We start from the raw sequence: 16959 nt of genomic DNA on the forward strand, positions 1-16959 counted from the left end.
ATTGAAAAAAAAAAGTTACAAATAGGATTACGTTTTTAAGATGAGTAAGTCCACACAGCATTACACCGCAAAAGAAATAGTCTTTTTCTTCCACTAGAAAATTATTGATCAAACTTATTCAAATCTGCATTTAAGTAGATAAAATGGCAAATGTACACAGTAATGAAATATAGTATTTCATGATGTATATTATGAAATAGAAGAGAATGAGATTATTTCTTTATGCCTATAAATTATTAAATTATCATTAAAATGTATGTATATAAATAATTCTATGAGCCTTTCTGATTAGATTACATTGATATGAGAGAGCACATTTTGATTATTCTTTGATGCTTTTCAATAAGGATTTAAATTCTAAGTAGATTTCAGGAAGATTTTCTTTTCAAACAGCAGCAAGAGGTAATGACAATGCATAATGAAGCAGAACAGGAAACAGGAGAGACTTTTTAATTCACACAGTTAGTTTCCTGTGTAAAAGATGACTAAGTTATCACCACATACAGATTTTTGTGGGGGAAGTTTTATTCTGTTTATTAGATATGTAACATTCAGGGCATTTAATACAAACCATTTTGCTACTACTTGCAATACTGAAGAGCAAAGGAGAGTGCTGTTCTGAACTTTGAGATCAGGAGATCTGCAGAGAGGATTTGTACCTTATTGTTTAAGTGCTGAGCACAAGGAGCATTATGTGCTCTCTCACATAAAGCAGGTCTTGATCCCTCATTTTGCAAATACAGCAGCAATCTCTGGTGCTGGGGTGGACTTTTCCCTTTTTCAGTGAGATGTCGGAGCACCACAGTGATGGGCCGTAAGGACCCTGGAGCAGAGGTGACTGGTGTTTGCTGTGTTGGTGGGCTAAGCAAGGGATTTGGGTGCCGGAATCCTGAGTGAAGAAGCAGATTTAGGAACTGGGGAGCAGCAGAGAGGAGCAGGGATGAAGGTTGCATGTGGTCCAAAAGAAGGAAGCAGGATTTTTGCATATCCTTGGTGTTTATAAGTGATTACAAGAGAAACACACATGTAATGAGAAGTATCTGAGAAATGTAAATGGAAGAGTTTAAAGATGTGCAAGGTGTTTCCAAAGTGTGATGAGCAAAGCACTTTCTTTGCCAGGTTTATGACAAGTGAAGAAAGGAGCAGGACTGTATTGAAATCTGTGTGGTAGGAGCCCCATTCACGTAAGAGGCTCCATTCAGGGCCTTACAAAGGGTATGAGTCAACTGCAAAGAAAGGAGGCATTTCACAGAAACTGAAGTGTGACCCTTTGTTTTTCCTGACCCCAAGGTCCTCAGCGACACAAAAGGGGACCCCAGCACTGATTCTGCAGCAACAAATGCCTGTTGTGAGTGAGTGTATTTGAGGAGCAGTGACAATAAGGAATGACCCGAGGTTCTTGTTTCCAGCCCTTGTTTCCCAAGGGACTGTCAAGGAGGCAGTCCTGCATGCAGCCTGACAGAGGTGAGGAGATGAGGGTGCTGGAAAGCTCTTCCTAGTGGATGCATTTCCTTCTCCTGAAATGCATTATCTGATCATCCACGTTTACTATTGGGACATCTGGATAGTGAGTTTTTTGGAATTTGTTCTGCAAGGTTTATGGAAATAAATACATCTTTTATTAAGCTGTTACGTGAAGTGGGATTTTTCTAATTTAGGACTGGCAAGGGATTAGGATGTCTTAGTAACCTTGTCTTTGTTTCAACCTTCCATTAGTTCATGACTACTTTGTTTCACAATCAAAGTAGACATGAAAGGGATGTTTTGCTTTCCCCTTTTCATTATCCCGGAGTGCTGCAAGTACCTATTAAAGTTCACGATGGAATTAGGGTGCAGAATGATGGATTTAAAGGTATCATAAAACTCTTCCTGGTAAACAGTAGTCCCCAAACATATTCCAGTTGTGACCCGACAGAGGCTGCTGGAGGCATCCCAAGCAGCCACGCATTGGCTGTACAGATCGTTTGAGCTGAGGAAATTCATTTGCATATGGATGCCATGCTAAGGAGGCCAGTCCGGATTTCATTACTGCTAATGACGTGTGTGGGAGAAGTGATTTAGTTTATAGCCAGTGCCAGGCATGGCACAATGAGGAAGTACTTAATTCACACAAAGCTCTTCCTTGCTTCTAAGACCTAAAAATTAGGGGATTTCAAGCAGTTCTGGGAAGCCCAGTGTGAGTGATGTGGTGTCCTCATGACCATGAACAGAGCTGTGACTGAGGTGAGGGAAGCAGGGAGAAGGAAGCATCAAGACACGGCATTGATGTCATGAAGGAAAGGATCGGAGGAGAAATGAAAGGGAATGAAAAGCTGAAGAGAAGAAAGACCAACTGAGGATGGAAAACCAGCAGGCAGAACTGGCTCTGCAGGAATCGTGGCTGCCAAAGCTGGACATTTGAACCTTGGAGGTGCCAGAATTTTCACTGAGCCTTTGCTACAGTTTGCCCAACTCAAAATGCAGGCAGGCACATTGGGCCTGGGGTAAGATGTCCATCTTCAGAGACAAGAGAAGTCTCTGAGAACTGGAAAGAAGAAAAGGGACCCCAGGTTAACACTGGAGTTGGAGTAATTGGGAGATGCTGCACTGTCTGAAGGCATCTTCCTACTGCACTGGAGACACATCTGCTTTCCCTGTTCTAATAGGCATTGCCTGAGGCAAGGGGGAGCAGAGAGGGGCCTGGGGACACTTCGGGGGACAAGGGTTACTATGCTCAGGCAACTTCTGGAAGAGGCATTTGAACTGGGATCAGTGTCTTGTGTGGTCTCTCAGCTGTGAGTAATAAATCAGTCAAGAAGAAGAAAGCATAGAGAGAAGGAATGGGTGAGTGAGGAGGAATAAGTCGGAAGGATTAAAGCACACTGTACTGTCATGCTGAAAGAGTGTTTAGAGCATGCAAAGCACCCAGAGTACGTGTCAGGACAGAATTTAAAAGGTTGAGAGGGCTTTGAAGAGGAATCCAATTTTGGGGTTTATGGGTCCCCCAACCACCCTGGTGTTCCATAGTCACATGCTATCGTTGCATAGTATAGCAAGAAAGAAGGGCTCTGAGCTGCTGCCCATCACTTGGGCATAGGATATGACCGTGTATCCATCTGCAGCTCACAATATGAAAACCTGAACAAAGATCTTTCAAGAGGAATTACTCCTGCCTTATTCACGGCACAGCAGCTGGTTGTAATGAAATTTAACTGTTTGGCTGCAATCACCCACAATGCATGCAATCAAAAGGGTTATGGCCCTGCTCACTCCTGGAGCAGCTGGGAAATGCTGTCTCTGAAAATACAGGATGGTTTCAGGTACCTTGATTTAAGCATTGTTGTTCTGCAATTTTCTAAAGAGGGAAATCAGCTGGTCACTTGGGCAGTGGGATGCGAAGGCCACTTCGGTAATCCATGAATGAGTGAATACAGTTTGGAGAGTTCCCCGATTTTTTGCTTCATCTGAGTTGAACTCAGAGGGTATGGGACAGTGACATTTAGCTGGGGTTACTGGAAATCAAATATTGTTTACTTGATATTGCAATTGAATTCAGAACAGATGTAAGATGTCTTTATAAAACAACCCCCAGTTTTAGCATTTGCGTGTCTCTGGAAAAATACTGAGATTTGCTCAACTGGTGGCCTTTATATGTGGTTTTAGGACAACTGTATGCTCTTGAATGTTTTAATATGTGGAAGTCATTTGAATTATCTTTGTACCCAATTGTATGAGGGCAGCATGCGGATTTCACCAGCTAGAAGAAATTAGAAAGATGATTTATCATAAAAGAGGAAGCAGGAATCAGTTAAATTTGGAGAGGATCTGAAGAGCAAAGGGGAGCTAGAATAATGTGCACTATCTTCTAAATGCAGGAGAAAAAAAAAGGAGAAAAAGAGACCATGCCAATGCATTATGGTTCTCTGTGCCTCTACTGGCAGACTGAATTGTGTTGCGGATGGATCATTTCTTCTAAGCAACAGCAGCAGGTTTCAAATAATGCTTCATATATCCCAGGTTTAGCCCATGAAGAAAAGGAATTACTTGCGAGGCAAATAGAGCAGATTTGCAAATAGAGGAGAATGTTTTATAGCCAGACTTTCAAACATTTGGTTCCTGCAGATGCCAGAAGACTCTGCATCTGCTTTAATCAGCGTAGGTTGATCCTTTCTGATTATTTCTTTGGGATCTCCATGGTTATTAAGGTAGTAGTTTCATATTACCTAGGACAATGTGACTGTACGGATTCACACAGAGGGCAACTTACCTGCAAATTCAAACTGCACAGCTTTTAATTGGTAAGAAAAGCAAGTGAGAGCTGATGATCCAAGAATAGATATTTATTGAGAATTCTGTGATTCCCCCTCCAAGGTATCTCAGCTATCTTTCAGTTACATCTTCTTTAGAGAAGAATATAGGCTCTTCTTTATATTTTGGCAAAAGAAAAACAATAGCAGGATAATGGAAATGAAAGATTTTTTTATCAAGTAGGCTTAAAATGTACCTGGGAAATCACTGCATTGTGCTCAGCTGAGTGTAAATAAAGGTTGCAGTGTGACAGACTCTGAAAATACTTCATAAGAAATCTGAAATTGCCCATTAATTGCTGTCTCAGGGGATACAGGTCTTTTATGGCAGGAATCTCTTCAGCAGCTGGGATAAGAGGAGAAGCAATGCCGTTACTGTAGAGGGCAGGGTGCATTGTTCTTTTTAATTCCTTTTACCCCTTTGTTGTACTTTTACAGCAGGAAGGTTCTCTTCAGATCTGGAGTATTCCATGGCAAGTTGTATGGTGGAGGCAACTCACAAGTGAAGCACATATACCAGTACTGTCCTGAGAAGGTGGTTCTGGCTCAGAGAAGTCTAGGTTTTGTGTTTTATTTTTGAAATATCGTTGTTCTTTCATGTCTGTATTTAGGATCTGTTGGCCTCAAAATGTTGTACAGCTGGGCTTGTAAACAGTTGGCTTCTACAAACACCAGAAGATTCTCTGTTTGCTCTTATCAAGAGAATCTGATTATTTCTTTGACAGCCTTGTGGTTCTTGGGGTGGTAGTTATCAGACCACCTACAACAATATAAACGTTCAGCTTTTCTTCATGCAGAGGACAACTCACCAGTGGACTGAAGTTGAATGTCTGTTCAGTTTGTTAGCAAATGGCCAAGAGAAAAACAAAAGAGCCTTGAAATGCTGAGCAGTGCAGTGGTGGGTGTAGAGGCCCTATGGTGTCACCTTGACTGCTTTAGTTTTCATGACAGTTGAACTGGGAGTATAATGGGATTGGGTCTCCCTGTATGTTTATACTGACCCTGTTGTAATGTATCTTTTTAAAGATAAGATCTTCTTTAAACATAAGAGGTAAGGAGAGAGGGGAGAGGGCAGGCAAGCACTGTATAAAGCATCTGTAACATTTAATTATATGAGACAGGGATTTTCCAATATGCCTTGCAACACAAAGAACATTTAGCTATCAGCATCACAGTATATATTTTCTAAATCACAACACCCACACATTTCCTTAGCCAAGTACAAGTTTTCCTTCCATGGCTGCATATCTAAAATTAGCCTGAAGGTCAAATCTGAATAGAAATACCCTTACTATTGAACGTGCTGGGAATGATTGGAGCAATGGGCTCAATTTTCCCATCGAAAACCTTCATTTATTTTTTTAAATAACAGTAGCTTTTACAGTCAAAGAGCTTGGAGAAAGGCAAAATGAGGCCTGCTGTATAAAATCAACATCAGTATTCTGCTTTCACTGCAAGGCTATTTTTATAGCCAACTATTTTAAATGCAACAAGATGGATAAAGTGAAGCCATAGTATAAAAGATGTAGCATGAGGCTTCTGAATAGCAAGGCTGAGCATAGGCACGTGAAAGAAAGGCCTTAACATTTGGAAAATGTTTGTATGTGACAGATATACACAATGAAGAATTCTGAGTTAAGAAATGCATTGTTGAGAAGAAGTGAATAGTTCAGGTCTAAAAATAGTTGTTTAACCTGCAGTCGTATTATGTGAGGACTGCACAGCCTATACTGCACAAATGCAAAAGCACTGTCTTGCAAGAAGTGCATTTATCAGCCACAGTGTTTTATTGAGTGCTTTAATAATACAAGTGTACATCAACTGATCCACAGTCAAAAGTGGCAGGTCCCTAAGAAATTTACAAGCACTTTTTTTTGTTGTTTTTTAAGTAAATCAAAATACATATTAATTTGTTCAACGCAATAGCCTTTTGTGTGGGAAACAGAAGGCTAGTGATAAACACAGTCTTAGTAATGCACAGTGATTCTTGATTTTAAGCTTTTATACAAAACTTGTTCCCAGTAGCATGCACCCACCATTAAAGACTTCAGTACAAAAAAATAACCCTAAACACTACATTTAAGTAGAAATGAGATATAATTCTGAATTTTTTTGTTTTCCCCAAAACCACATGAAAGAAAAAAAAACAATCCCACACATTAATACAAAGCTTTGTGATAAAGCTCTATACTATTACAGATCCAACATTCTTTGCACTGATAACCAAAATTCCCTGTCTACATTTGAGGGAAACAACTTTCAAGTTAACAGAACAAAAAACCCCAGAACAAATAAAAATAAAACAAAAAAAGAAAGTAAGGACAACCTTTTGTCACAAAATGGTTCAAAATTTAATAAAAAATAAGAATGAAGGGAAGGGCTATTGATGCACTTAGTGAATGTGCTTGCACAGGTCCAGCAAATCCTAGAGTAGGTTCCTATGTGGCGTATCGCTTGGTCCACTGTCTGGCCATTCTGTCGTGCTCTGCTCTGTTAGTCATGTACTGAGTGGCAATGCTTCCAACCAGGGGGTCAGCTGAAAAGGAAACACAAAGTGTGAAACACGCGTTCAGCCTCGAAAGGATGAAAAAGCTATTTTTAGATCCACATTCATTCAGTTCTCTTAGGTTAAACTGTAAGAACAAGATGCCTATATATGCTAGCCTAATTTTGAAAGCGTGGAAGGAAGATGGGGAGAAGGTGGCTTGCAATTAGCTATACATTTCTGTTAAACATATAACTGAAACAATATTCTAAAATTATACTTCACAAAGAAAAGTTCTGATAATTTCATTTTGAGCTAAAATTCACTTTCAGATGATGTAATTTATTTATGGTATTAGATTCCCACAAGTATATATATTCTCACCTAAGAAGAGGATGAGCTCTAATTCTATTATCAGGTTCAATTTTTTTTTAACGCTTCTAGTTTTAAAGCGTAAAGAAATATAAGGAATTAAGGCAGTAAGTACTATTTTCAAAGTGACAGAAGTTAATTCCAAACTTTGGAATTGTTATTTAATTTAAGGGATCTTTCTGAGCATTCATATGGCCAGAATGCTGCATGATATGGTCTGAATCTCCAAATACTTCACAAATAATTAATCAAAACCAATCAGTCCCCTAAGAAAAACAAACCAAGTCAAGACATTCCCGTAAGTGATTGCATTTAATCAACATTTTTCTCTTTCAGATATGTTTCTCAATTTAAAGCAGACAAAATGTATAGAGATTTTCCCTTTTTTGAGGGAAACCCATACACTTAATATTTTTGCTGCAACAGTAAATTTTCTGAGATTGTACCATGTAAATCCAGAGGCACTGATACCACACTTTTTCCTGACTTAGGACAGAGGAATATGACTTCTTCTGAAAGCGAGGTAATAATTAGCTTTGTAGTTGACTGAAGATGGTGCCATTGAACAATATGACTCTTAGCTTCCCTGGTACAGTTGTAATCTGAGTGGGGTGCTTGTATATTAACCACTGAAACTCCTTGGACAAGACGTCAGATGTTACTCTGCTTCTGTAAAGCAGAGTAAATCTGGGCTTTTTTTGTTTGGTTGTTAATGACAGGAGTTTATGATAGGAGAAATATGTTGGTTTAGCAAAAAATCAATTGATTGGCATACTGCCAACATCATCAAATATTAGTAAATAATATCTAATAAAAAAATCTTTTGGTTTGCATGCATACCCTGCACTTCCAGGAAGAGCATGTGATTTGAATGTCAAGTTTACACTTTCTAAATTAGTAAGGCAAGTTATCACTCTGACTGCAGTGTACTATGTCCCCGTAGTCTCAGTCCTGTGAACACTTACTGCATGTGCTTACCTTTAATATTTTAATATAACCAGGGAAGGTCACCGAGGCCTGAACTTGACTATTTTTACATTCATAAGTGTCCAAGAAGCATATCTAATCTAAGATCCATTTAAAAAGCTGTAGACTAGAAAGTATATCACATTTAACTCCTCGGCCAAGGTGGAAAAACTACGTAGGGGATTACCAGAAGGATTTTGTTCTGTGCAAATAGGAGGCTAATAGTATATGGGCATTTAAGTAGTGAAAAGATATCCATGGCTGGAACAAGGTTTCAGAAGCACTGTAGGGTAAATAGGGAACTTGGGCAATAGGAAAGGGCAACATTTCCTTCACAAAAAATTTAGGGAGTAGCCACAGGGAAACGTTGTCATAGTGCAACACTAGTTTGGGGATCAGCCTGACAGCACTGCTGCAAATTCCCACACCCTCCTTGGATGCAACGCAACTGCGTAAAGAAACGCTTTCGGAGAGCCCTGGAGAAATGGAGCCTAAGAGTTGAACTTGAAAGGAATCCCTGAAGTAAAATTTGACAAATGTCCTGGTTTTCATACTGTTGGGAAAGGTGGTGTTCAGCCTCTGAGGCATCTGGCTGTGATGGGCTGCAGGATATTATAATCTGGGAATGCGGCAAGTCCTTCTTGAGGTTTAGTGCACATTTAAAGTGCTGCGTCGAAGATCTTTACAAAGCCTTGCATGAAAAGTGATGTGCTGTGGTAAAGATTTACCCTGTTCAAATCTGAAGGTTTTTTATGTGCAGGATGAATGTTTCTGCGAAAGCATGTCTTTCACATTGAGAGGTGTAAATCAATTTCTTTGATACACTCCAAGGGTACTGAGGATCACATCATCATCCCCAGTCCTTGATGATAATTATAATTGTTTCCTAGTGTGGGTTTCCATGTATATCTCCTTTTGGGAGGAAATATTTCAACAACACACATATTTAGAAGGCTTTGGAAGGTACAGGCTCTTCCTCTCACTTCCTCACAGCATGGGAAGGTGTCTCCTCTCTTTTAGGGTGAGAGAATCAGTGAGAGGAGTTCTTGGTAAGAAGGTGTGGAAATCTGTTGAAGCCCAGTAATGTAGAGAACTGGGTTGTTTGTTTATCCATTCAAGTCTTTGTCTTTGCAGTATTTTGTTTGGCAGTTGGGGAGAGAGTGGAGGTGATGGCCTGCAAGATGTCTGAGGTCTACAAAGCTTTTATTGTAGGTGTGTAAATTCCCACAGAGTGACCTGAGAATCAACTGTCATCTTGGGTAGTTCCCCCAAGCAAGTGTCTCCTTCCATTGTTGTCTGCCTGTATGAAGCAGGTCTGTGGAAGCAAACCACTTGCTTGCTGTAGCATGAGTGGGAACATCTGCACTCACAGCCAGCTGCCAAGCGAATGCTACTAAAAGGTACTCTCAGTAATAACAGTAAAGCCATTGTTTTTTTCAATTCGGTTAAAAGTTTTTTAGGCACAATATTGAATAAAAGAACAAATCTATAATTTGGCAAAGCCACTTCCTTGTTTGAGACCACAGACTGAGGGAATAGAAAAATAGTTACTGACACTGAGGCCCCGCTATTTCACATCTCTATCAGACAGTCTGAAGGTGTGTTGCCATTACACGTAGTTACTTATGAGGATTTTAAAAAGGACTCTTCAACAGGTGTTTGAAGAGCTGGCGTATTTTAGCAGTTCCCATGAAGGCATAAAGCCATCAGGAGGCACAACTGCTTTGTTTGGGAAGTCAGGACAGATGGCGAGGAGGGAAATTTAAACTTCAGATCAGAGCCACCAAACCGGTGGCACACTGGCCAATTCCATGCAGCATGCTGCATCTGTGCCACAGCATTTAAGGACAGTATGTGAGCTCCAGAAATGCCATGGATTCTTCCTGCACCTGTGTGGGCAGTTTCAGCCAGCTGGCAGGCCCAAGGAGACAGATCTCTCAACCCTTTAGGAGTCATGAGTTACTGTTGTTACACAGTTCACTGGGATGGGCCATGAAATGAAGATTACAAGATAAATTGAAGCACCTTAATTAAAACAATTAAAAGATTTAATTCTCAATTTAATGCACGAGCCTTGGTTATAGTGTCCAAGTCCCACAAAATACCAACTATGAGGAAGAAATCAAGTTAAAAACAGCAGTTATCATTTACCTCCTAAACTATGTAGCACATGGCTGAGCATCATGTGGTTCTCAGCTGGGCTGCACTGTTTGAGGGGTATTGTGAAATCTCCATTACTAAGGTCAAATATGTATTTATAAAACAACCACTGCATAAACTATCTAATTAAGACATAAAAAGGAATACTGGATCACAAAATTCATATGGGCATTTTTCCCATGTTTCCATTTCTCTTTACCAAAAACTATTTTTATTTTCCATTTGTATATATCTGTGGTTTTATTCTTGATGTTAGAAATTCGTTTCTGTAACTAACAAACTGCTTGAGTTTTATCTTTTTTTTTTTTTTAATAAGTAGCATGATTCATCATTGAATCAGGGTTCATTTTACAATTTGACTCCAAATGGGACTGTGTCCAACTGACAACAAAACCAGGTGACAGGAATATAAAGCTATGCCAGAAATGTGTTATCATAACAACCTAGTAAAAGAAATTAAAATAAACCCAAAGTAAATTAACAACAATAACAGCAAAACTATGCAACTGCTGGCCTGGCAGGAGGAATGTACTCTTGGTGCACCAAATGCATGGTGGCTGGCTTGTGAGCCGGGATGGCACCCCCTGTGCACAACTCCTTGTATGGGCTTCCCAGCCCTCAGGGTGCCGGTGGCTGCGGAAGCCAGGATGAGGCAGAGCGACTGTGTATGGCACTTGGCAGCACTGGAACCTGGGAGCAGGTTTGTGGGTGGCAGTGGCTGTGTAGCCACCGTAGGAAATTGTGCTGTGGCACACACTCTCAGCCCGCCAGAGAAGTTGCTGCAACTCTTTGGACGTTTAAAGTTTTGTAATTTACTGTTCCTCCTAGTCCCAGACTCTAACTTCTAAAAATCTGCCCTAGAATGCCTCTATAAGCTTTAACTTGTGTAAAGAAAATTTTTTATCCCATACTCTGATTGGTTCAATGTAGAATATTAACACAGCAGGAGTTACAGCATCAAATTTCATGTTAGAGGACAGTGGATGAGTAATGGAAATATATTAAAAAAGCACCATATTATACAGGCAAAGACAGAAGCTATGGTTCAGCGATGTAGTTTACATGGAAAATGTCAATCAAAAGACTTAAACTATGAAGAAAAGCTTCTGGATGATTTATAGGAAGACTGCAGCTGCTAAATCCCTCCTCACCTCACCATATGTAATCCTCATGTTATATCACAATTCATGAAATTGCTCTGTATTTATGTGGATTTGAAAGCTGGGTGAGCTGGAGCTTGTCCCTAGCTTGAAAAGGTTGGATGTGCTGCTCTATGCCACCTTGTCATTTTCTTTTGCAGCCACTTAGTATGACTGTTTAAGGAAGAACATTTGTGTCTCATGTCTGCTGTAAGGCTAATCAAATTTACAGCCCAATTCTAGTAAGTTAATGCTATTGGGGATTTGGATGAGCCGAGGTTTGGTCATTACAAAATTTCAGCTGTGTTTAATGCTAGTTAAACTGCTTTATCATTCAGAAGACAGACTATAATTCTTCTTTAAAACTACTTTTCCCCCAAATAAATGAAAATATATTGCTATACTGTATTTTTCTCAGCTTGTATTTTTATAGCTATTTCTATGTCAGCAAATAGCAATTTCAGAGCAGAATACATCTCCTGGGCTTTTCAATGCTCTTTTAAAAATACAGCAAACATACTCTAGTGAAATAAAAAATGGAGATGGTGTGTTTAACAGCTCGATTTCAATGTGCCTTCTCCGTCAGCCACACAATATGCAATGAAATTCCAATTGGTAATGCCAACATGGTTAAAGAGACACACATTTAGACTTAAAACATACATTACGGGTGTTTGCATGCATTTTATATGTATTTTTATGAGCATTTATAAAGTAGAATCATATTTCTAGTGAAGTATTTTGCAGTCTTAATAGAGAACAGCTGATGGAGTCAGTTATTGCGCTACGACAAGTGGGTTCTCAGAAAGATTTCTGGAACACCTTAAAAACTAAAAAAAACCACAGCCCTACAAAAATCTCACAGTTTCTTTAGCCAAATATTTACAATGTTTTGTGTTTTTTTTGGTCCAGGTTAAGATTCAGCTCTGTATCAGGGGGAATTCAAAAGAGTTGGCCTCCAGCTGAAGAGCAGAATTAAAGTGGAAGGATTTCCAAAGGTTAGATGTAATTTGAAAGGTCTTATTCCTTCTGAACTATGAATGACTCCATCCTCATTGCTGTGAGAGGCAACTCATTGCCAGGCTCTAGGGAACTACCTGTACTGAAAAATCAGTCACCAAAAATTAAATGTTAAATTTAGAAGAGCTTTAGGAATACGTAATACTATGGAATACTACATTTTCTTTCTTTATAACAGCCTCTCTTTCCAAATATTATGCTGTACTTCTTTTTCAATTAAAAAATGCGGAGTGCTTGAGCTTTTTTTTTTTTAGGAAAAGTTGAGGTGTATGTCATCTACAGGATAGCAGCCTTGGAGTCATCTTTATAAAGCAGCACAGCCAGGATTGGTTACCCCAAAAACAAACCTTCCCAAAATAAAAGTTCATATTTTCAGTAACTACATTTTGTTTGGTCATTTCAGTGCAAATAGCAGTGTAGGATGTTCCCATATTGGCTTGCAGTGAAAGCCACGATTTCTGAATCTAATTTTTGTCAGTTTTAATATTGTACCAACTTTTAAGAAATAGGTCCCAAAAGGCAAATTGGAAAAAAAAAAAAAGATTGGGGCAAGAGAAGAAACTAATAATTCATTGAGACACCAATTTTCTTAACAGCAAACACTGACCGCTTGCTTCACACCAAAACCACCCTTAAAATTAATTAAAAATATTTAATATCTAATTATACTTTTTATGTTGTTTTCAGTGGTATCCAGGCTAGTGTTATAAAAAGACCAGTCAGTAAAAACTGCAAAGGCAGTGTGAGACATGCTATACCAAATACGTCACAGAACAATTTAATACTCTGAGAGGAAGGGATTAAGAGAAGATTAATTGTTTGCGAGTAATTTTATTTATAATGTCACTTTGCCTTGGGAAGTTTTCATAGTTAACCACATATCACCTGTTTTAAACTTAATGAACTCCTAGAAGACCATGTCAAGGATCCTGTGTGTCTTGACGTGGAAAATGAGATATGTGAAATGCATCATAGTGTCCTTCAGTGATCTTAGAGCAGCAGTGTTGCTCTCTTTTGCTATCATTAATAATAATGCACAGACTAAGTAATTCTTTGAAGGCAAAGACAGGTGGAGTAGCACACTGAATTACTCCACTGACCTTTCACCTTTGAAAAGAGTGCTGGAAATCAGGGCACAAGTGAAAATGAGTGCAGTGCAGCACTAATCCCTGTTTGTGCGGCAATAAAACTATCCTCGCGGTTGGGAGTCTGATCAACACACGCGTACGGACGGGAACAACAGAGTGATTCAAGGCAGAACAAAGGGCAGTAGCAGGGCTCTGAATTGCTTTACACAGCCTACAAGCTGAACTACAATTTATTTCTGACTTTTACAAAATCACAGTTCCAACTATCCATATAGAAAGTATTTAACAGTCTGCGAGGCTCTTTGAAAGCGATACAGAAGAATGATAAAGTGATCAATAAACACTGTAATAAAAAAGAGAACAAATACAATGAATTGTTTCAGTAAAGAAAAATAATTATTAGAGAGGAAAGGAGCAAATTCTGGAAAGGTCTACTGTCTACTAGGAAAAGAGTCAGTGAAGCTAATATCAACTTTTCAACAGAAATCATACAATATGGCATATAATGAAGTCTGTTTCTTATTTCATGAACTAGTTTTGCAGATTTGGTTGGTCACATCTTAACATTCAATAGAAAAATTCTAATGCATATAGAAAGAATGTTAAGTGGTCTTACAGTGGTGCTTTAGTTTCCCATGTGTAAAGCTGGACTAATGCTTTTCAATCACCCAGGCTATTCTGAGAATAAATATTGTAAAAATTGCAAGGTATCTGTATACTTTCGTAAATGTGGCTGTATAGATGTGTAGCACAAAAAGACAACTATCCATGACTAGGCTCTAAATTCTGAGCTCTGTAGAATTGTCACAAACACATCTGACTGCTATTAAGTTTGTACAATGATTGCAGTTACACAAATATTAAGGCATGCATGACTTGATTATGATGTCCAAACTGTTGTCTGGAGAAAAAAATGCTGCATATCTTCAAAAATAAAAGAGCTCTGCAAATCCAGTTTAGAAAACATCCATTTACTAAAATATCCATTTTCTAAGCATGGAAGGAGAAATTCATTCCTCTCTCTCAACTTGCCTGATTGCTGTCAGGTTACCTACCACAGATCTGTGTGAAATATGAGGCTGCCTAAGAAAAAGATGTTTCAGAAATAAGGAGTATTATCTGGCCCAATTTTATTAACGCAGCTCTTAAAGGAAAGTGTTGGCAGTGATTCATCTCTGTATCTTGCCAAGGGAAATCATTCTTGTTTAAAGAGAAAGATTCTTTTTCCAGTTTTTAGTCAGATTTCTATAAACTTCACTGTCTGACTGGGAGTTAGTAGAGGCAATCATGGATCAGTGAGGCACAGTCTACCGATCTTGAAGAGTTGTCTTTAATTAAGGAAGAACATGCATCTATTAGAAGTACCAGCATGCTGGAACAATTAAAGTTCTGAAATAACACACTTCACTTTGATGCCTGGATGAGTCTCAATATTAAAAGCAAAGATACATTAGCAATGTATCTGTTCATAATAATGAACTCAATTGAGAAATAGTCATTGCTATTGGAAAAAAAATTATAAAAAGGTGTTAGTAACTATAGAACTTGATTTGAAAGACATTACATGGCATGTGGTTTGATAAAATTTGCAGAAGTTACAGCAATATGTGTTTACCTTGTGGAAGCTGGCCGTGAGTAGATAATAAGGAAACCACAGCCCCCAGATCTCAAAATGCTAAGACCCATAATGTAACTGGCATTTATCCATAGGGTCGGAAGTCTTTTTTCAGAAAAGCACTGGATGTGATTTTTTTTTTTTTTTTGTGTCTGAAGATTCATTAAAGGAGGGATAGATACTCTATAGGAATGGTAGTGTGTTTAGCATTTCTTTCATCTAAAGATAAAAGAACCAGTTTTCTTCTGGGTTTGTCTCTTATTACTTCCCACTAATCACCTACTTCAGGCAAAGGATTGACCTATGGGTTTTACACATCCTGAATGAACAGTTTAATCACAAAGCAACTATGTGTAAAGCTATTCTCTGTGACCATGCTTTGTGCAATGTTAGGCATCCTATAGCCACAAGCACCAAAGGTAGATTACTCTGCAAGAAAACCAGGAGGTCCAATAGGATTCACTTACTGTGTGCATTCCCAGAGGATAAGGAGGGGAGGAGGTGTTACTGCATGGTATGGTCTTTGGTGGCATTTAGACACTGGAGGAAAATGAGTTGTAAAGCCATCTTCACTCTTAAAAGTGTTTGAATGTGAACAAAAAATCATCAACTTAAACACATCCAGATCATTTTAGGTCAGATGCAGAAGTCATCTGAATCCTGCTCTTTTATCTATCCCTTTATACCTTTATTGCAATTAATCCTTGGAAGCCTACATATGTTATGAATGCTGCTTATTTTGGTTTAATCTGATTTTCTTCTTCTTGTCCTATAAAATCTCATTATTAATTTGTCACATTTAAATCCAAAACTGCTATTAAGAATCCCATACAAAATGTCAAAAGAATACAAGAGGCCTTTATTTACAAAGGAGTGGGTTAGTGAAGAATTTTGTCCCTACTAAAGGCCTACTAAATAGCACTCTTTCATCGCCTAGGGCCTGAAATCCCTTGGCATGTTGAACATCCCTTGGAACAGGAATAGGAACTTAAATGTGCCTTGCATGAACACACCTCTTACTGTTACCCAGTAATGACACAAAAAATAGTCAGGCCTCTCCATTCCCTATCTACCCTTTCTCCTGGGGAACATGTGGAAGGAAGTCACAGCCTGTATCTGGCTCAGACATATCTAAGTTTATATCTTCATCCAGAGGCAGTGGAAGAAAAATGCATGGAAACTAATTTATTCAGAATTTTTGTTGGTATGGCCCAAATGCTGTCTTTGATGGTGATGGCTTCTTGATTTTTCTGGACTGCAGGCATGGGTCATTTGAGCCTGTTTATGTGATCCAACGTCGTGGCCTCAATGTTGCCACATCTGTGGTCCATACTGTTCTAGAGAAGGCATCCTAAAATGTTACTGCACTATAAATGCTGGGAATAAGTGCCATCTCTGCAGAGTATGAGACAGGGACTTCTGGAGTCAGTCTCACTGCTAATGGGTACACTTGACAGGTTTCTGACAGTTCAGAGTGGTGAGGTCTGATCTGTCAAGCACTGCAGATTTGCAGCAATACTGCCCTACCAAAAGAGGCATCCAAGGAAGGGGCTTGTACCAACACACACTGGCTAAAAAAATGTATGAAAACCAGAGTGCCATCCTGCCCTGAGGACAGGGGCTGGCCACTTATGGTGACGCTTCTGGAGGCTGATCACAGAGGTGACATGGGACACTGCATGAAAGGAGCAGGGTGGTGCGAGCTCTGGCAATGACTGAGGAATCAGCAGGTGAGTGAAAAAATAATCCCATTTTAGTAAGCAACCAGACTATCCACTTCTAAATTAACTTCAGAATGTGAATATAATTACATTTAATTATGAACAGG

At 39.0% G+C, this 16959-nt stretch overlaps 1 protein-coding gene across 1 annotated transcript in view; it reads right to left on the minus strand.

Annotated features, from left to right (window-relative positions):
* Window positions 1–6050: 6050 nt before the first annotated feature.
* Window positions 6051–16959, minus strand: part of LOC103757566 (ubiquitin-conjugating enzyme E2 E2) — a 199790-nt gene continuing 188881 nt past the window's right edge. Inside the window, exon 5 of the mRNA XM_029961952.1 lies at window positions 6051–6822. Within this exon, the coding sequence (XP_029817812.1) occupies window positions 6725–6822 (98 nt within the window). The 3' untranslated portion in view covers window positions 6051–6724. The remainder of the gene's footprint in view (window positions 6823–16959) is intronic.

This window comes from Manacus vitellinus, unplaced genomic scaffold, assembly GCF_001715985.3.
Source record: "Manacus vitellinus isolate BGI_N305 unplaced genomic scaffold, ASM171598v3 scaffold_3_pilon, whole genome shotgun sequence".
NCBI lineage: Eukaryota > Metazoa > Chordata > Aves > Passeriformes > Pipridae > Manacus > Manacus vitellinus.